Source organism: Prosopis cineraria, unplaced genomic scaffold, assembly GCF_029017545.1.
Source record: "Prosopis cineraria cultivar Desert tree isolate PC_DT_omini unplaced genomic scaffold, ASM2901754v1 PC8, whole genome shotgun sequence".
In the NCBI taxonomy this organism is placed as follows: domain Eukaryota; kingdom Viridiplantae; phylum Streptophyta; class Magnoliopsida; order Fabales; family Fabaceae; genus Prosopis; species Prosopis cineraria.
Genome location: NW_026555339.1, coordinates 12,777,592 through 12,799,436, shown reverse-complemented (window position 1 = coordinate 12,799,436; position 21,845 = coordinate 12,777,592). Strand labels below are relative to the sequence as shown.

General features: G+C 27.8%; 1 protein-coding gene and 1 pseudogene across 1 annotated transcript; both read left to right on the top strand.

Annotated features, from left to right (window-relative positions):
• The first annotated feature begins 1,079 nt into the window (after positions 1-1,079).
• LOC129318701 (alcohol dehydrogenase-like 7) lies at positions 1,080-10,711 on the top strand. Its single transcript, XM_054963612.1, has 10 exons — positions 1,080-1,239; positions 1,365-1,501; positions 1,620-1,666; positions 2,808-3,142; positions 4,205-4,287; positions 5,547-5,622; positions 6,625-6,689; positions 7,415-7,510; positions 8,285-8,449; positions 10,442-10,711. Exons 1-10 carry the CDS (start codon positions 1,185-1,187, stop codon positions 10,562-10,564), a joined length of 1,182 nt encoding a protein of 393 aa, XP_054819587.1. The 5' UTR covers positions 1,080-1,184; the 3' UTR covers positions 10,565-10,711.
• A 4,115-nt stretch (positions 10,712-14,826) lies between these two features.
• Positions 14,827-19,443, top strand: LOC129317899 (sm-like protein LSM36B; annotated as a pseudogene).
• Positions 19,444-21,845: the final 2,402 nt, after the last annotated feature.

Below are 21,845 nucleotides of genomic sequence, written 5' to 3'. Positions count from 1 at the left end.
AAAAAAATATTCATTACTTAACCTAAAGTAGTCATTTCATAATTTCTTTTTTATTAAGAATATTATAATCATTTCACAAATGATATTAATGTTAGAAAGTTCTGAGGATTTGAGAAGAATTATCATATTTTACATAAATTTATTATCATTTATATATTTTAAGAGGATTTTTATGTCATTGTTTTGTTTAAAAAATGCATGCATTTCTTTTTTTAACATGCATTTTTTCGAAAAAAAATTGAGATCATTAGAAGGCTGCAAAAAGTTCGGAGCAACAGGAGGAAAGGATCCCTTGCGCATATCAAAATCAACGTCTAGAACTAGAACAAGTTGAATATGGACAACAGAAAAATATCACTTTTATATCCTATTATAATTATAATATATTATATTACACATACTCCTTATCCTATGTGTACCTCCATAAATTTTTTTATTTTTAAAGTAAAGTTCACCTTCATCATGAATAACAATCAGGTCAAAAATATAATAACAACCAAATGTTCAAAATATTATTAATAATATCAAAAATATTAATGATATTAATATAAAAATTAATATTTAAAAAGTAAAATAAATAAAAATGTTTAAATGAGTTGGCCTTCGACCTTATGGGGTCCACACGTTTAAACTCTCATTATATTAGGGTTATCTTTTATAAGTTTATTTTATGTTTTGAAGATGGGTAAAAATAACTTTTGATCTTTATATTTTACTCGCATTTTATTTTTAATCTTTATATTTTTTTCAGTGTTTTAAATTCCTATATTTTTTTTAATTATTTTCAATTCCTCTATGAATAAAGTATAGAAACTTTAAAAGGACTTAAAATAATAAAAAATAAACATACAGGAACTTAAAATATTAAAAAAAATAAAAATTGAAATAAAATATAAATAAAATAGATGGACAAAAACATATGTTTATGCTTTAAAAATTTAGATCTCCAAGTCGGGCCCTAATAATCATTAGGCTTTAACCGATTGTTGGCGGAAAAGAAAAAAAGACGCTTTGTTGGCCCGCCAAAAGACCAAAAAAGTGAATGTTCCCCAGGGGCCCTCAAATCTGTTGCTAGAGACTGACGTCGTGTAGGATAATAAGAATCGGCCATCATATCCAAAATCGTTTGAGACAACGCCTTCGCTTGGTCAACTCCCTAGTTTCGACGATTGTTCTGAATCGCCATGGAAGAAGCTCAGTTACCAATCAACAGTGAAGGAAACCCTATTCGATGCAAAGGTACGTATAGCTAGGTCATCTTCGTCGGTCGATTTGGGATTTTTCGATATTCAGGATGAAATTAATTAAATAAATATCTTACTCATGAATTATTCTTCTTCCGTCGTCTTTATCGCAACCTGTAGCCGCCGTCTGTCGGAATCCCGGCGAGCCGTTAGTGATTGAGGAGATCTTTGTAGCGCCGCCGATGTCTCGTGAAGTTCGGGTTCGGATCATCTGCACCTCTCTCTGTCACAGCGACCTCACGTTCTGGAAGATGAAGGTTCTTTAGAATTGATAACTCGCTGTTTGTTTGTTTGTTCTTTTTCGTATATTCAACTTTTGGAATTAGTGATTTTTGTTTTGACTTTCTGAGATGTGTTGTTCTTTCTGTGTTGAAGGATCCTCCTGGAGTGTTTCCAAGGATTCTGGGCCACGAGGCTGTGGGGTAAGCTTCTGAGAATTCCTTCCGAACGATTCTTCTTTCTCAACTTTTTATGATGGCTGTATGCATTTTCTCCCTCCAATCTTAAAACACTTTTAAATATCTTACAAAATTAGAAAAAAAAAATATTTTAAAAATAATTTATACCATCAAAATGTAAAACAGTATCGCTACCGTGCTTTTTAGAAATATCTTCCAAGTATGATTAATCACTCATCTATATTAATTACTTTTAATTTCTTTCTTATATGATATTTGTGTATCTTATAATTAATAAGAGCATCTGTAGATAGAAGAAATTAGTCAATGTTATTGATTTATTGCAAAGAGTCTGTCATCCATTTTAGACTAATATTAGTACATGAAAAAATGTCTTATATTTTAAATAAGAAAGAGTTTATGACATTACTAATTAGCTTATTCATAACTATTTTATTAAAAAGGAAATGTTGTTAAGTCACTTATAAATCAAATAATTTTCTAAAGTTTCGCTTGTTTAAAAGCATGAATTAAAAAGAAAGTTGTAAACAAGAGTCATCTTTGAAAAAGGAAAAAAAAAAAAAACTAATTGATGCCTCACCTTTTATAAAAAGTAACTAATGTATATTCCCTTGGCTCCAAATTAAAAGACTCTTTCATAAAAATAACTACTTTCTTACTTGCATGAAAAATGGCATATCTTTCTCTTGTTGTTTTTAAACTTCTTATTATGAAGAATGAGCAGAAGTGTTTAGTTAAATTATATTTCTTATTCTTGCATTAATTAATAAAAAGGTAAATGTGAAAAAACAATTTCAAAAAGTATCAAGTATCCTACATTAATTTAAGATCAAGTTTAGCCGGAAAAAAAATAATGTCATACAATTTAGAACGACGGCCACACAATTGCAGATGACTCTGCTTACAAGTTCATATACAAGTCCAGTGACACCCTCCACACTTCTTTAAAGTAGGAAAGTTGTAAGTTCTATACCCTATATAATAAAAGAGTTGGTGTCCAATGAGAGAAACGATAAATATATAGATGAGTGTGAGTGTCTATATTTGATCCCTTTTGAAAAGTTGATTCAGTAATCTCATGAATAACTCTCACCGGAACATAATAATAACAAAAATCATGGTTGATGATTTGGTATGTTGACAGGGTTGTGGAAAGTGTAGGAGGAGGAGTGAGTGAAGTGGAGAAAGGAGATGTGGTGGTTCCAGTGTTCATGCCACAATGTGAAGAGTGTGCGGATTGCAAGTCTAAGAGGAGCAACCTATGTTCAAAGGTGCCATTCAGGATGAGTGCTTGGATGCCAAGGCATGAGAGCAGCAGATTCACGGACCTGAATGGCCAAACTATTTACCATTTCTTGTTTGTGTCCAGTTTCAGCCAATACACAGTGGTTGATGTTGCCAATTTGACTAAGATTGATCATCCCTCCTCTGTTGTTCCTCCCGACAGGGCTTGCCTCCTCAGTTGTGGTGTCTCCACTGGTAATACCTTTCCAATTCTCTCTCTCTATCCAATCCCTTTCTCTCACCACTTTTGGAGTTAATGATTTGACCTATCCACTTGAGGGACACTTTGATTTCTATTTTTTTTTCAAAAAAGAATTAAAAAATAAATTGATTCTTAAATTATAGGTGCAGAAAATTCTAAACTCATTTTTTTTTCATGTTATGTTCCTCTTCAATTTTTAAAAACAGTACAATTTAATTTCTATCTTTAATGAAAGTTAATTTTAGCCATTAATTAGTCCAAAAATAACATAAAAATTACAGCAAAAGACCCAAAAATTACAAAAAAAGATCAATAAAATTTATTTTTTTAATAATTTTTGAGGTCATTTTTTATCATTTTCTAATTAACTAATGGTTTAAGTTAATTTTTGTTAACAACAAAGGTCAAATTATATTATTTTTAAAAGTTAAAGAAAAATATTATATCAAAAATAAATTTAAAGTTTCAGACCTTTCTCATTTACGGGTCAATTTTTTCTTTTATCCTTTTAAACATTATTTTCTATTTTCAAAAAATAAAAAACTCATTTAGAATTTTGGATAAATATTTTAGATTTAAATGTTTTTCAAATTGTTCTCGTTTTTATTTTTTTAAAACAAAAAATAAAAACACTTTAGAGATGTTTTATTTGTTTCAATCACACTATATGTCATTATTAAACACTATTATCAGTTATAACTAACCACTGTTATGGGCTACTACTATTGATAACTGGTAACCACGGCTGTAAATCAATTTTTTAAATCTAAAATTATTATCAAATTATCACAATCAAACATATTTTTTCTTATTTTATTTTAAAAAACAGTTTTAAAAAAGTGATTTATAAAATAGTTTTTAAAAATAAAAATTTGGAACAAAATGAAATAAGCACTAAGATTATTAATAGAGTTTAGAAAATTTTGTTGGTAACATAACTAGTATTTAATTTAATGTTTTGGAATCTAATTGTTATTCTCCTCTAATCATTTTAAGAAATTATTCCTTGTTTTTTTTTTTTTTTGGGGGGGGGGGGGTTACAACTGCTATTTCAGGAGTAGGTGCTGCTTGGAAGACAGCAGAAGTGGAGGAAGGTTCCACGGTTGCCATATTTGGGCTTGGTTCCATTGGATTGGCCGTATGTATGCTCACGACATTTTCTTGTTCGATCTTTTGCATATTTTTACTTTTGACCAACAAATTTTTTTCCCAACAAAAGTCGACAAATACAAAGGTCAATTTGTCAACAAATGAATGCCTTTTTCTTTTCCAAAATATATGTTATTTAAAGCTACTATTTGCATATATTAATAAAGTTATTTTTTTTCATTCTAATACCAAATGATAAAACCATCAAATGTGAATTGTGTTCAAGTGTCAAATATCCTACTTATATACTTTTACATATATACAATTCTAACTTATTAACAAAGTTGTTACGTAGTTTACCATGTACCACAAAAAAAAAATTATTTTGAGTGAAATACCTTTTCTATTTTCTAAGCAAACTCTTCGTCGACCAACCATATTGTTTTTTTATTTATGAAGAGTAAATGGTCCAATAATAGTTTATACTTTATTCGAAATTTAAAGTGGCAGATATTTCCAAAAATTAAAAGCAACAAATCTTTAATGTGACATATATTTTGAAGTGGATAGAGTAATTCATAAGGACTTAATTCATGCCTCGTAAGAACATGGGGTCAAGTGTAAGAAAATTGTTGATGAGTATTAAGTGCTTTTAGAAACATTCTAGACCAAATTCACCTAAATATTTTCTACTGCTAAAGAAAAATAAAAAAAGGTAGCCCTTCTACATGGATATTAATTTGAGCATTAATTTTCTTGTCTAACATGTGCATTTAGATCATTTATATTTATATTTATATTTATTGGTTAAAGTCATGGTAATCTTATTTTCAAAACTTTGATTATTGAATTTAAAGCATGTATTACTTTCCTCAACGAAGGAAAAAGTTTTTTGAAATTGAAATTGCAATGTTTGAATTGCTAGCAAAAGTGTGTGGGAGAAGCAAAATCTAAATGAAAAAAATCATTCTCATGTCCCACACAAGCAAACTGAATACATAAATGTCTAATGAATTAACAAAATTAATTTGAACTCACGTGTTGCTTACCAAAATTATTAATGTATTATATTGAAGTTCTATGTTGATGACAGATAGTTGTTAATGAAATGGTTTAGTTGATAACTAAATCGTAATAATTAACAATTATCTAACAGTAATTTATAACTTCAGTAAAAGATATAATTTCAAGAGACTTTTATATATTTAGATTTTACATGTAGAACTTGACAGTTATTTTTCTAGTATAAAGTTATATTTATATTTTCTCACAATTACTGAAATCAATTGGTTTATTTGCCTTTCACAGGTTGCAGAGGGAGCTAGACTATGTGGAGCTGCTAGGATTATTGGAGTGGACTTGAACCCACAAAAATTTGAAATTGGTAACCACTTGTATAATTCATAGATTTTACCTCTAACCATGGTTCATATTCTCGCGATTAACTATGCTCTAAATCTCCCATTTTACATGAAGTTTAAAATAAATTCCATTATTTATATCTTATAAACAATTTATTTATTTTTAGAATAAATCTATACATTTATGCATATTGGAGGGAAGCCACAGGCAACAAAGGCAATGACCTAAGGCCCCCCCCATGCCACATCAACATATATGTGTGTGTGTCTCTCTCTATATATATAGAATCTATCTTTCATGAAAAAATATAAACTATTAAAAAAAGCATTTTGTTGAAATGTTATATATATATATATATATATATTAAAATTGGTTATATATATATATATGAAATCATTTTTTTAATTGAATACAAAAAATAGTGAACTTGGGATGAGATTTGTTAAGAAATTCTGTATTTACCTTGAGATGTTAAGTTCTAGTCAACATTTTGATATTGAGGAGCTTGAATTATTTTTAAAATTGAAAATATTATAAATGTTAACAAAAAAAATACCAATTGAATTATTAAACTAAATTGAAATATTATATTCTCTTCCAAACGCATGCAATGTTTATAGAATATAATTGACAATACCTTTACTAGTCACTAGCCAAAAAGTATTTTCGAAATTAAAATTGTTTAAATCCTCTTTGAGAGATAAATTGAATAAATTATTCATATTTTTTAATTTATTGAGAGCAAAATGTTAAAATTACTTTATTATAATTTTTTAAATTTAATATTTTAACTTAGAAATCTATAAAAATGATATATGGATTGATAAGTTACAATAAACAAGGCTCCAGTAATTTCTAGTTCTTCACAAAGTACCTACTCACAGTTTATTTTGATTATAAATATTGATATATCAATGTCTTTTTTTTTTTGCCAATAATATTGATATATCAATGTCGTTGAAAGGTTATGAATCAAATCTCATGATATTAAATCTCATGACTTGTCTTTTCTCTTTTTACTCAGGAAAAAAGTTTGGAGTCACAGACTTCGTTAATTCTGGAGAATGTGGGGAGAAACCAGTTAGCCAGGTCTATTTCATTCCATAAAAAAAACTATATATATAAATATATAAAATTAATTCTTAGGTGCTTATAATTATTTTAATTTTGAATTAATCCTTGTAATTTATTTTTATTTTAATTAAACTCTTATAATTTGACATATATTAATCCCTGAAAGTTAAAAGTATTAATGAATGATTAACTTTATCAAAACAAAAATACTCTTGAAGTTTATAAAAAATTTGATTTAATAATTTTTTTACATTTTTATTAATTTGTTATGAAAATTCTATATGCATTAAAACTACTACCTCATTCACCAAAAAAAAAAAAAAAACTAACACCTCATGTCTAGACTAATATAAACTCTCGGATTATGAGACTGTTTTTATTAATGACAGCTTTACAAATATCTTAGGTATGCATCAGTATTTTTATTTAACATAACTGTATGTCTTAATACTCAAACTGAAGATTTCAAAATAAACTGATTCAATTCTCTTAACTAATCGAACTAAATACCTCTTGGTATTATAAGTCAAAAAATTTTTATTCACATGTTAAACTTATATATTTACAAGTGACAGGAAAATGTGGATGATTAATTTTTTTATTTAGAATTTATATATAATTCTCCCAAATTTATAAATACTCTAATCAAAGTATAAAAAATGGTACTAAAATAGGGTTTTCTAAAATTCAAAATGATGAGTTTAGTGATATATAAACGGATACATGTGGTTGTGGAGCAGGTGATTAAAGAGATGACAGATGGAGGGGCTGATTATTGCTTTGAGTGCGTTGGGATGGCATCGTTGGTCCATGAAGCTTATGCTTCTTGTCGAAAGGTCTTTCTCTTTCTCTCTCTCCCAAATTTGCTTGAACAAGTTGAAATTTCATCTCTACTAAACACTAAGAACATGAAACAATCTCTGCTTTAAAAAAAAAAAAAACCAGAGAGAGATAATAAGCGATTCAAATCGATCTTTCTATTATGTTTTTTTAGCATGGGATGATTTTTGTTCTATTTAGATTAAGGAAAAATGATATTTAAAGACCATCTAAAAACTTTATTTATATTAACCAGTGAGGGATCCTCAAATTTTGAAATAAAAAAAAAAGAGAGAGACCATAGCTCTTAATTGGAATTAAAAATTTTCTAAATAGTCTTTCATATTTTCAACTTTCATCTGTCATATTTTGAATATTTATTTTTAACATTTTCATTATTCAATTTCGAAGAAATCATCTTATATGTTTTCAATACTAATCTTCCATAGTTTCACTGTTGAATTTTTTTTTCCCCAATATTGAAAACATGAAACATGAGTATTGAAAACTTATAAGGTAACCAATGAAAAAAAATGAATACTGAAAATATAAAATATGAGTATTGAAAAAATTCAATAAAATTTTTTTAATCCCAACCAAGGACCACAGGCTTTTTATGAAATTTCATAAATTTGAAGGTATTTATTAACTATAATTAATGTTTTAGAAGGTCTTCAAATGTCATTTTCCCTTAGATTAAACCTATATGATTATGTTATTGTCTAGTAATGTAAAGTTTCAATCTTTTTAATAACATAAATTAAGTTGAAAAAGTGATTGTTTGACTTTAGGGTTGGGGGAAAACAATAGTGGTTGGAGTGGATAAGTTAGGATCTCGTTTGAGCTTTAGCTCTGCTGAAGTTCTTGGAAGTGGAAAATGCCTTATGGGATGTTTATTTGGAGGACTCAAACCCAAGTCTCATATTCCCATTCTCCTCCAACGTTATATCAATAAGGTGATTATCATTTTTACTTTAATTTGCCTTATATTTTTTTTTTTTTACTTATGTTGGGTCTCTTGTTAAAGAATTATAGCAAAATCACATGTAAGTTTAAAAGAAGAAATTAATAATAGGTAGGTTCTTGATAAAATTATCTAAAAAATAAGCTGTAAATATTGATTCAAATAATTGCATATTCTAAATATAATTTTCAGTTTAAATTTGTCAACGGTTAGTTGTCCTAATGACAATGCCTCCCTTTTTAAGAAGAGATCCTGGGTTTGAATTTAGTGTTGACATGGTTGTATACGTGTGTCTTCATTTCCTATGGATAAAGGCTAGGTTAGAAGTAAAAAAAAAAAAAAAATCTCTGTCTAGAATTAAGATTCTTATTTGCACTATCTGGATCAATATTTGCAACTCTTTTAAAAAAAATTGTTGAGAATTTAACTATTGTTAATTTCTTCTTTCAAAACTTTATTATCATTATTCCAATTATTAACATTTTTTACTGCTATGTTAAATAATAGTCATTGCTTCCCAGGACCAAAGTATTAATAATGGGAGAATGATAGTTAAGTTTTTAGGAAATAAATTAATAACAATTAGATCCTTTCTTGATAATATTTTTTTTAAAATTAAATTGTGAGTATCCATTTAAATAATTATATATTCATAAATTTTAATTGCAAATATGACATTTTAGTTCTAAATGTAACCCCCAATTCATAAGTAGGATTTTTGTGTGAAACTATCTCATATTTACAACTCATTAAAAAAATTGTCAATCTAACTATTATTAATTTGATTAATAATTCCTTTACATGAGGCTTGGATGCCATTATCCACTAACTTCTATTCTTAGAATGTATTTGGAAATTTATGATTGATGAAAAGAATGATCATTGATGGAATGGGGTAGAGAGAAGTGAAATAGAACAAAATTTTTCATTATTTAAGAGTTATTATAAAATGGATGGAACATAATGGATTAAAACTTTTTCTTACTATATTACTCATATGACTAACCTTGAAGAAAATAACAATATAATGGCCATTAAATAATTATAATATTTGTCCAATAAATAATGATAACAATAATTGAAATTAACAGTCAAACAAGGTGCTTAAGAGTTAAAAATAAAAAGAGAAAGAAAGTAATAGAACTACTCAAATAAACATACATGTTGTATAAGAGGAAAATAGAGTAGAGTCATCGTGTTGAGAGGGGAGAGAGAGAGAGATGGCAAGAGCGATTGAGATGGTTACTGAATGAAAATAATAAATATGATTTATTATTGGGGTAGGAGGTTGTAGGTAATTTTATAAATAAAATAATTATATTATATCACTTCATCCTTAACCCTCCAACTTAGGAGGATAAAAAAATAATAATAATAAGTTGTGGATGATGGCAAGGAAGGGCTTTAGAGTATTTCAGCCCCTTTTTTTTAAATAAAAAAAAAAAGAAAAGAAGATTCACAAACAATGATTTTAGTTTTTTTCGCTATCTCACTCCATTCCATTCTTTCTTTAAAAAAAAAAATCTCTAAATATAGTGTTAGTCTCATTCTCACACTACTCTCTCTAAGTATAAAATTATATAAAACAAATGTAAAATATATATTGTGATAGTAATAATAACTAGAAGACAAGAAGTCGCCTTCTACAATGCAAGGAATTTCATTTCTAATTATTTTACATATATTATCAGAAAATAATTAAATTTAATGCAATACTAAATGGTATTTTAATTTATATTGATTCAAATTGAATGAAAACAGAGAATATTGTGGAGAGAAAAATGTATGTAGTTCAATGATAAAACTAAATTTTGAAAAGAAATTGACATTAAAACCTATAATTTTATATTAAAAAAGTGCTACACGAATGCACAAACTATAAAACTGAATTAATGATTATTGGTTTTTATAGAAGGACCAGATTTGTGAGAAATTATTCTTATCTATTAAGCTTGCCCCCAATCACTACTATATTAATTCACAGGAACTACAACTGGATGATTTTGTCACACATGAAATGGAATTGGAGGACATAAATAAGGCTTTTGATCTACTCCAAGCAGGACAGTGTCTTCGATGTGTGGTTTGGATGGACAAGAAATTGTGAATAATTAAAGAATTTCAGACATTACTCTTTTTTATTTTCTGTAATTTCATGTGTAATCATTCAATAAACAAACAATTAATGTTGATTGTTCAGTAATACAATGCACTTTCTGCTCTAGTAAAATGTTTGTTGATTTGAAGTGTTTTACTATGTAATTGCATCATTTGGTATCTAAACAATCTAAATTCAAATATCATCCAGCATGGATAAAAGGTAGCTCTTTTGTTTTTGTTTTTTTTGAAAACAAATTAATCATTGGTGTTTATATTTTTGTTAGCCTTTGAACTTTGGTTCAATATGCCTAAATGTTTAAAATTTTAAACTTAGTTTTTCAATGTTTAATTTGTTGCAAATTCACTCTTTATAATTTTAACCATTTAAAATATAATATCTATGTTTAAAAAATAACATTAGTCTTTATAGTTTTATCATTAAAAATATAATTAACTAATATTTTAAATAATTAAAACTATATGGATTGAGGGAATCAATCTCTTTCTTAGTCCCAGCCACCAAGAGAGAGTCTTCTCCCATAAATTGAGTTATATTGAATTAAATTGAGAATTTTTTTTTTTAAATATTTACATTCAACCAAAGAACCAAAAGTAAATACACGCCAATATAGCGGAAAAATAAAATAGGCCACCTTTCTAGGAAGTGTTTCCTAATCCAAAACCTCTACGATGACAAAACATACACAATATTTGGGGATTAAATAATAAATTTATTTCTAAATTATAAGTTTATGAGTGTTTAAAATTCTAAACTCAATTTGATATAAATTTTTATGTACTTTTTTTCATCATTGTCTATAATCGTGAATTTTTTTTATAATTATTTAATTCCTAATGATTAAAGTTAATTATTGTTAATGATAGGGGTGTCATTGCAATGTTTTTAAAATTGAATATAAACATTGCATTAAAAATAAATTAAGATTTCAATATTCCTAAACCTATAATTCAAGGATGAGAATTACCCTTTAACACCAATATTTACAAAATTAAGAATTGGATCCTACACAATATTATGCTTTTTCCCAAAAAAAAAAGGATTCATTCTAAGCTTCTTTGGTAGCACGCTTTTAATATCAAACTTATTCCAACTTTAAGTATTAGCGATATATGCGATTGAGCCAATTGTGCATTATGAAACATTCTATAATTCCTCCCTTTCCATGTCTGGTTGGCCCAGCTGCTGCAACAACATACATAACATTTTCCCAACCTCTATTAATCCATTCAACCCATAATGAATCTTCTTTTATTTTTTAATAGCCCATATCATTTTTTTTTTTCACAATAATAGTGATTCTACAATTTAGAATCTCTGAAGTTTAGGCCTCCACACATTCTTTTTGTAAAGCAACATTGATCCCATAACACTGAAGCTTTGATCTTTCCACTATCAACTTCTTTGGCAACACTTTTCAGGCAGAATAAATGTTTGAGTCCAATATAAATGCATAGAAAATAAAATAAATTTACCAGGTCACAGTTCCAATATAAGACAGTTGTCAGGAGGCTTAAATTTTTACATGAGCTGCAATTTATGTATGATATTTTGGCAGTCAAGTGTTTCTTTTAGTTACTTATTATTTTCAATTTACCTTTTTTTAAAGGCAGAATAACAAATAAGGAATTGTAAAATATTAATTTTAAATTAAAATTTTTTAAATACTAACTTTCCTAAATTTCAGTAATGTTCTTACAAGAATTATTACTTGTCATTCTCCCATTTTTAACCTTTTTTATGGTAATGCAGTATTGGACTTTAGCTTGATCATTTAATAATTGAAAAAAAAAAGAGTGACAAGGAACACCAGATATTAAACAGAGAAAGATCCCACATTAAGGTTTGTCAAATCCCAAATTTCCTACTTAATGTTATCCTTCATCCCATTCAAATATATTTGGGATTTATAAGGATTTGTAACAGGATAAAATTTAAGTACTTAACCTTATATATTTAATATATTTTTATTCAATAAATGAAGGTAAGTTGAATTAATGTATTACTAATATTTATAATAATTTTTATTATAGAATAAATAATAAATAAAATTTATATGTATTTGATTTGATTGAAAATAAGTATATTAAATATATAAAATTAGTTTATAATTTTTTCCCAATCAATACAGCGCTTAGAGAACTCAATAAAGCAACATTAGTATTGGCATTTTAACTAAATCTATACTCGTATTGCAAAACATCAGAAGATCATCTGCAAAGCATAGATTGATCAATTTTAAAGTTTCTTATTGAGAATGCAACTTGAGAGACGTTTTTTTCAGAAAATAACTTAACAAAATTCAAACTATAACTTGACCTTTTCATTAAAAAATAACCTGAAAGTATTTTCATTATTTGGCGCAAAAGATTAGTTTCATTTCAATCCCCTAAATTGATATTGTAAAGTAATTATATATGTATATATTGGTTTCTCTTTGCGATTAAGTTTCTTCTATGAGACTTTAATGAATTTTGCCCAAAAATTGTATAATATTAACAAATTTAAATATAGATAAATCAAGCATACTTTTTAAATTAATTACATATTAATATTAATTTTAAAAATATTGAAGTAATAGTTTTATTAAAAAAGTCAAATATAAGAGTTGACCAAGAGTATAAGTAAAAGAAGGGAAAATCACATGAAAATCATATTGAAATATACAAATGATAATGAAATCTCACTAAATATCATAATTCTTTTCAAGTTCTTATGGACCTTTTTGACATTAATATTTTGTGGTAAAATGACTTAAATACCCCCTATTAAAACAAAAAAGTACAGCTCTAATCATAAAAAAAGTAAATATCAGTACTACTTTAATTTAAATAATAATTATTTTTTTAAAAATAACTAAAATGAACTAAACAAATACAACTTTCCTTGTACATTTTTTAATTGATTTAAATTTGAGTGCTGTAAATATTTGTAATCACTTTAATTTAAGTAACGATTATCTTTCTTTTAGAATGACTGAAACAAAATGAGAATTTCAACTTTCCCCATGCCAATATTTATTTACTAAAATCTAGATGTTATAAATATAAATGACTACTTTAAATTAAATAATAACTATTTTCTTCATGACTAGAATGAAACAAATAATTATAATTTTTCTTGTGCAAATTTGTGATTCACTAAAATTTAAGTATTGTAAATATTCGATGATTATTTTAGTTTCGGTAATAATTATTTTTTTTTGAAATGACTAGAATAGAATAGTAATTATAACTTTTTGTCCAAATTTTTATTCATTAAAAATTTAAGTGTTGTAAATATTGTGACTATTTTAATTTAGGTAATGAATGCGTTTTTTTTTTCCCAAACATAGCTAAAAGAGAACAAGAAATTACACCTTTTCCTATGCCAATATTTTATTTACTAAAATATAGGTGTTCTATATATATGAAACTATTTTTCTTTAGGTAATAACTATTTTTGTAGCAATGATTAGAACAAAATGAACAACTACAACTTCTCTTATGTAAATTGTGATTCATTGAAATTCAAATGTCGTAAATATTTATAAATATTTTAGTTTAATTAATATTTCTGTTGGTAACGACTAAAGTAGAAACAAGCAATTATTACTTTAGTTTTAAAATTGAAGTATTTTAGTCATTTAAAAAAATTATTAATATTAATAAACAAAATATTCCTAAAAATTTAAGAAAAAATTATAGTATTTTGCCAGATCACATTACCTTCTGCATATTTAAGGGGATTTTCCTCATTTTTTTATAAAAAAGAGAAATAATAATAAAATCTCTTAAAATATATAAATAATAATTTAATCCTTAAATACTTATAATTTCTCTAAAATTTTAAGAGATTTTTTTATCATTAATAAAATTTATATAAATTATAAAATTATTTTCTTAAAAATAAATGATTCACAAATTTTGTTTAAATATTTACAACTTTTTTTTTATATTTGCAATATGCAACAACAAATAAAAAATTTAACATGTGAAGTTGTAATTTGTTGTGCATTGTATGAATATAAGAAGAAAGGTTGTAAATATTTAAACAAAACTGTGAATAATTTATTTTAAACAAGAACAATTTAATAACTTATATAAATTTATTAATAATATTTTTTTAAATTTTAAAAAAATAATATATTTAAAAAATTAAATTATTATTTATATATTTTAAAAGGTTTTTATCATCATTTTTCTTAAAAAAAAAAGGCCTTTCTTTTCAGAAATCGTAAATTATTTGCTGAAAGGAAGAGTTAGAGGGGTTTTCGTTCACAACCACACCTCGCGGCTTCTGAGTTCTGACCTCCTCGCACGATCTTCTCCCTTCCTCTGCGTGGTACGCTTCTCCGGTACTTGCGGTGGTCAGTTCTCCGGTGGCATTAGAACTAGCTCACGAAGGTATTTAGATTATTGATTGGTTATACGATACTGTCATGTTTATGTTACAAAACTCCAATGCTCTGTCAATTATAGATATGAATTCCCTTCCCCTTACCACATATCAGAGTTCTTATCAATGTTTTTGGTGCCTTTTGTTCTCTGATTTTTAAAGATACAAATAATTTTGGGTTGAGATAAGATGAGCGGACTTGAGAAAGGATCAACCACTACCAAGACCCCTGCAGATTTCCTGAAATCCATTCGTGGTCGTCCTGTTGTTGTAAAGTAAAGTTGAATTCTGGGTCGATTATCGAGGTAATTCTGGCCTCAGTAGCTTCAAACTAAGTATCTTCCTTTGAAGTTGTCTTTGGTCTGAACTGATATTTTTCATTATCCTTTATTTTGTGATAAAACTGAAGAGTATGGTTTTTCGAAATATGATTGATTATAACTTTGTAGAACCTGAAAATGATACATTTCGGTTTACTAACTTTTTTATGTTGAAATCACCTTTCATCATGGTAGCACATCGTGCTTGCCACCTTGTTTTATCTTCTCACTCTCACTCATTATAAATATATATGGAGGCATCATATATCTAATCATTCTTTGCTTTATTTATCATTTTGCAAGATCATCAACTCCATTACTTGTTTTATTTGGGTCTCTCATCTGTTGTTTTATATTGAATGGTTTTGAACTCTAGCAAATAAGTCGACCATATGAAAATTCTTGGTAATGTTAGTGAACTAGACAAAGCATGATCTATACATTTGATATTTTTTGAGATTATTTCTGTTTGGTTGCGAGATGTTTTATTGGACTTCAGTCAAAGGTGAAAGCACCCTTAAGGTTTACGACCTCTAAAATGCTACAAGTTAGAGAAGCTGAAAGGGGCATTCAATTAGCCACAGCATATAAGTTTGTCATAGTTATGAGGACAATAGGACCATTATATGTTTACCTACAACATAGCATGGTGAATTATACTATTCTTTGTTCAATAGTCCATAAAATTTGTATTGGTATTCCAGTCAAACCCACTCAGACTATTCTTGAACAAATTATAGCACAAGAGTGTGTTTGCTCTTAATCTCTTCATCCGATCTTTGATTTTTGTTTAGTCTATTTATTTTTCAAGAAAACTTATTCCCTCTCCAACTCAGATGGATTAATTCATAAAATACACTTAGTTCATCATCAGCCAGAAAAAGCACAAGTTCAAGTAATTTCATACCTAAGGAACAAAACCCACTTTTTCCTAATGCACAGATCTTGTATGAACTTACAAAATTGCTGAGAGATGGGGAAGAGTTCTTGACAAACAAATTGGCAAAACAAAAATGAGGATCGCGTAAAAAATTGAAAAAAAACGAATATACATCTTGTTATGGTTTGCTTAAGAATGACTTGTTTAAGTTTGGATGAGATTTAAATAAATTTGTGGATTGCTGAACAAGAAGTACAGGACAAGTTCATTGAGATAGCATGGGAATCTAGGTTTATGTACACTATCAATAACATATTTGTCTCTTCAATTTACTTCACTTGAATTTTACATTCATTTGCCAAGATAAAGCCTGAAGTTTCTTTAGCAGAAGAAAACTAATATCTTATTATGAGATGCTATCACTACAAGGACAAGATAGGTCAACTGGTGAAGATATAAAAATTATATTGGATGACAAAGAAGAACCCCAATACCCCGACCAATGGGTTTGACATTAATTTTATAGAAAACATTGATCTTTCAGTATCCAATTATAAAACAACTCTGCTTTACTTTTGTGTGAATAATGACAAAGAAATAGTAAATTCTCAAGGAATAAGATCTCATGCTAGTGCTGCATCACAGAATAAGGAAAAATTATAAAGCAACAAATGAAGTTTGGGGTTTGAATGTGTCAAGTATCAAAATGGCATGATTGAAGCTTTTCAAGTGTGGAACTGATATTTCAAAGAGTAGTATCAAAATGGTCAATAAGAGTTAGTACTAACTCTATTATGTTAGAAAGTGAAGTTGGGTTCTTTTACAAGAATTGCAGTTAGATATATAAACATATATGGTAAGAATGATGCTCAAAGAACATTGATTAGATGCCCTCCAAAGATGGCGGAAGATGTTAATGTCTATGATGATAATAATAGTGTACTTTAGTTAGTTTATGGATATGTAAACAAAAATATAGTATTTGATTGGCTTTTGGGTTACATTGTTTTTGGTTACACAAGATTGCTTCATACTCTTCTGGTCCTCTTTAAAAGTCATTTTTTCCAATCTCATTAATACCATTGCAAAAAAAAAAAAAAAGTAAAAGAAATAAAAGTTTTGTAAAATTTCAAATATGCTGTTATATAATAAATCTAAACAATGATATCATGTTATTTTTTTTCTTTTTTATGAAAGATAATTTTCGAAATACTTTTCAAATATTACTTAAAAAGTCGCACCGTGACTTATAAATAGAACCAATAGATCTTCTAGAGCATGCCTTATAAATGGGATAGAGGGAGTACACTACAACATTGTGGTTGAATGATATAATGGAGCTATTTCTTTTTTCCTCATAGTTACATATTATAATTCATGCACACTTTGAATGCGCTTTTATATGTTTAATTAATCGGTTGATGAATATTCTAAATATATATGAATCAATAGTTAAAGAGGTTAGTTTGGTTGGTTTTAAAAAAATTTAATAGAGATGTAGTTAATATTTATGTTCTTTCATAAAAGTTTTAAGCAATTATATACCTTTACATTTTTTAAATAAAAACAAAAGATCATGTACAAGCATTGAAAAATATGAATAGTAATGTACGTACTAAGTTATGGATTAATTATTATTTTTTTTGTGAGATGTTCTTACTAAGTTATTATATATCATGAGAAAGTTTAAACTCAAAGCTATAAGAATATTTCACACTTCATTTGTTATCTCTTAAGTGTAATATTGGGGGAAAAGTTATAATCCATTCAATCTATTTCGTAATAAACCAAACAATGGTAGAATGAAATCATCCCTTTTCCTCAGAAAATTTCCATTAAATGTTGCTTGCATAGATATGTTAGACTTTGTGGGCTCCTTGTTATTATGATTTATGAGGCTAAGTTTCATCCAAGTGACCTAATTTGGAGGCTGGGGATGGAAGAAATCTCCTGGGGCACATTTTAACGCAAATTAATAAATGATTATTTCTTTTTTCCGTGCAAGTATCATTTATACTCTAGGTAGAAACATGTTGATCTATTAACTCAGAGGTGGTAATCTCCATAGAAGGAAATAGTTGAAAAGATACTAGTTTATGATTTTATAATATACCCTTTGTACAGAATATCTCCATGGTATCTGACCAAAAGAAATTGGGTGTTTAAGTAAGGAAAAAGGGAGTTCAGTTTTCTTGCTAGTTTGCTACCATAATGAATTGTTGTTCAAGTTCCTGATGGCTTTGCATTGCTGACTTTGCTTATGGCTTTCTTACGCTTCGAAGTAGTCAAGGAGTGGCTTTCCCTCACAGATAGTGAGGTTCAGTTCTTTTGTCAGTGAGAAGTGTTTGTGAGTGCAGATAAACATGACATTCTATTATTTCGGTATCCTTTGCATTAGGTGGCTTTCTTTTTTACTGTTGGTCCCAAACAAAACACTGGTGTGGTGTGCATGTTTTTGTGTTACACTGCTATGGGAGTTGCCTCGTGGCTGTACTTTATGTTTGCAGCTATTACACAGTGGCTTGACACTATTTGATCATGTTCTCAGGTATTCTTGCTTGTCTAGATGGCTATATGAATATTGCCATGGAACAAACGGAAGAGTATGTCAATGGACAATTGAAGAACAAGTATGGCGATGCATTCATTAGAGGAAATAATGGTAATGCTGGAAGTTTTATTTGATCCAAAATATAGGGTATTTGGGATTTTTTATAATTTTCTTTCCAATTATACCCTTTATTTGTTTTTACTTTTGAAAAAAATGATTTGTTAGAATTTCAATTGTCATTATTAAGACACTTCTATAGGGTATTTAATGAGAGTATAATTGGAAAGATGTATAAATTTTTTGAAGATTAAGATTTCAACTAGTGTCCTATATTGTGAGACTGGAGGAAACGTTTGATTGTACCACTAACTTGATTTTCTTTTCTTGGTCTGCGATGCAGTTCTGTACATCAGTACCTCAAAGAGGACCCTAGCTGAAGGGGCATAGTATGTAACACTGTTGATCATTTTCAAGACTCTTGTCAGCCAACCTCCAACCGATGTTTTTTTAAAGCTTCTTTGTTTCCTTTGTTTCTGTAGTGAAATTTTAGTTTTTCAGATGTTAAAAAGGCTGAGTTGGAATATATGTATATTTTGGCATTTTGAAAATAGTGTTTGGTGGAGAATTGCATGATCCGCCTGCATTAATCATTTAGTCGGAGAGTGGGATATTGTGAAGCATCCTTCTGTTTTGCAATTTGTAATGCAACTTTTTCCCAGTCTGACTGGAAAACTGGCAACTCGGCACTTGGTCTGGCTCGGAGTTCACTCAGCGCTAGATCTGACTTAGACCGGTTGAAAGCGAGAAAAACCGGTTAGCTGGGAAAAGAAACCGGATGGTTTTTTTTTTTTTTTTGGTTCCCCTGGTTCGTGCTTGGAAAAATTACTTCGGCCTTTAAGGATGAGGGATTCTAGCCTGTACCTCTGCGCCTACCTCGGTTTTATTTAGTTTAGGTTTTCTTTTGTTGGTTGAAAGAAATAGAATGAATTAAAAAATAAAAGTAAAAATAAGATGATTAAAATATTCAAGGGGATAAGTGAATCATTTTTATAAGAGAGAGGGGCAATTTAATTTAAGGAATTGAGAGTCATGATTTAAGAAATTTTATCATGTTTATTGTAAGGAAAAAGGATAATTTAATTTATTTTTATTTTTATTTTTTTTAATACATTTCATTCTCATTTTTAACAACGAAACGGGATTTTGTTGATATAAGCAATGCAGGGCTTTTGATGACGGTGCTATGTGTGCCATTTTGTAGAAGATTATTTGCTTGTCTTGTCATACTCACATTAAACATAATGAGGCGTTTCTTAAAAGTCTCATAAAATCCAGATGATAGGATGGAATGTCATTAATGGGTTGGTCTTCTGGTCCTCATGACCCTTGATGAAACGTGAATTGTTAAAATTTAATTTAAATGATTTAGATTTAATTTTTTTTATTTTTATCTTATATTCTTGATAACTTTTATACATTTTTATTTTGGTAGATGCAATATTTAAAATAAATATAATCTCTTAACTGACAAGTGTGTATATGGAGGAATTTTTTTTTTTTTAAAAAAATCAGAGTCAAGTGTTTATATGAAGGATTTTTTTTTTAAAAAAAAAAAGAAAATCAGTTGAGTCGTCAAGTGTATATATGAAGGAAATTTGTAAATTCAATTTATGATTATGATTTCACAGAGGACTTTTTTTAATTAATTTCTTATTGAACATTCACTTGCATGTCATCTATATAGTTTATTAACTTAAATTAACGTCTTTATGTGGTGTGTTAATAATAGGGCATACATAACGTTTAAAGGAAAAATACTCAAAATCAATTCAGGGTATCAAGTGTTTCAAAGTGAATATATTGGGGACAAAAGTGATTTATCAAGTGGATGCCATGTGAACATTTTTGGTCAAAAAAATTGCTCAACGGATGCATTAAAGATAGGGTAGGAACAATTTTTTTTTTTTTTTAACATTCAAGGATGTTTTGATCCAAAATTGAGTTTAAAATAGCCACAGATCTTAATTTCAAAAAATTGATCCTGCGTGAACACTTTGAAAATAAAAAGACCTTAACTCAAAAAGAAAAAGTCATGTAAGTTGGTGCATTGTTCACCAACTGAACTATGATCAATTGAATTCACATTTTTTTAACTATGAAGCGAGCTAATTTTAACCACCTAATTAACTTGTGATTTATGCCAAACAAACCCACAACTCGTAAATTGACTAATATTATCATCTCTATAAATATTTTAGAGCCTGTTGATAAATAACGAAATGATAACTGAATATAATAATCATTTTACTAAGCTAAGGTGTTAAAAAAGCCTATGGTATTTCATTATACAGCGGGTAACCTCAATGCAAATCTACTGAAAGTGTATGATACATTAAAGTTGTCAAAAGCTTTCTTTCTTTCTTTTTTCTTGATAAATTTAAATATTTGATTGGTCTGTGACTAACGAGGAATCATTTCCTATTTGGGCGAGACGTCCAAAATGATTCCATTGTCACTTAAAATTGAAAAGAAACAAAGCACACGAGAATCTTATCCACCCCACAACCCTCAATTCCTTAGGACATCACGTGACTATCACGCCCCCACCACGCACTTCTCATTGCGGCTCCCCCACCAGCGTCCCACACGTGGGCTCTTCTGGCCGCGTAAGTTCACACTCAGCTCCCCGCAAGAACCTCACGCGCCAACCACTCGCAGCGATTTTATTTTTAATTTATTTATTAGTTTTAAATTTTAGACATAATATAGCTTTTAATTTCTTAAATTTATTTTAATTATCAATTTACTCCATCAAGTCTAATCTTTATCAATTTGATCATTTAAATTTATTTCAATCATCAATTTAATTTTTATTATTTTAAAAGAAAGTAATACTTTTGAAATCTGTTGACATATTCATATAAATAATAAATAAAATTATTTAATAAAGATAAAATATATTCTAAAATTTTTTAAAAAAGAATAAAACATAAAATAAAAAATTATATTGATAAATTTTAAATTAGTATAAATTCTAATTTATTTTGTTTATTTACATATATATGAAACTTTACTCTAACAAAATTTCTTTATCTCTTAGATGTTATATTACTTTTTCTTTGTCTAGACTTTTATATTATA

Excerpts from the sequence above, each read along its gene's own strand:
- LOC129318701 (XM_054963612.1), top strand. The coding sequence starts at position 1,185 with ATGGAAGAAGCTCAGTTACCAATCAACAGTGAAGGAAACCCTATTCGA. Across the intron at positions 4,288-5,546 it reads TTGGTTCCATTGGATTGGCC|GTTGCAGAGGGAGCTAGACT; the intron begins GTATGTATGCTC and ends TGCCTTTCACAG. Across the intron at positions 7,511-8,284 it reads CTTATGCTTCTTGTCGAAAG|GGTTGGGGGAAAACAATAGT; the intron begins GTCTTTCTCTTT and ends GTTTGACTTTAG.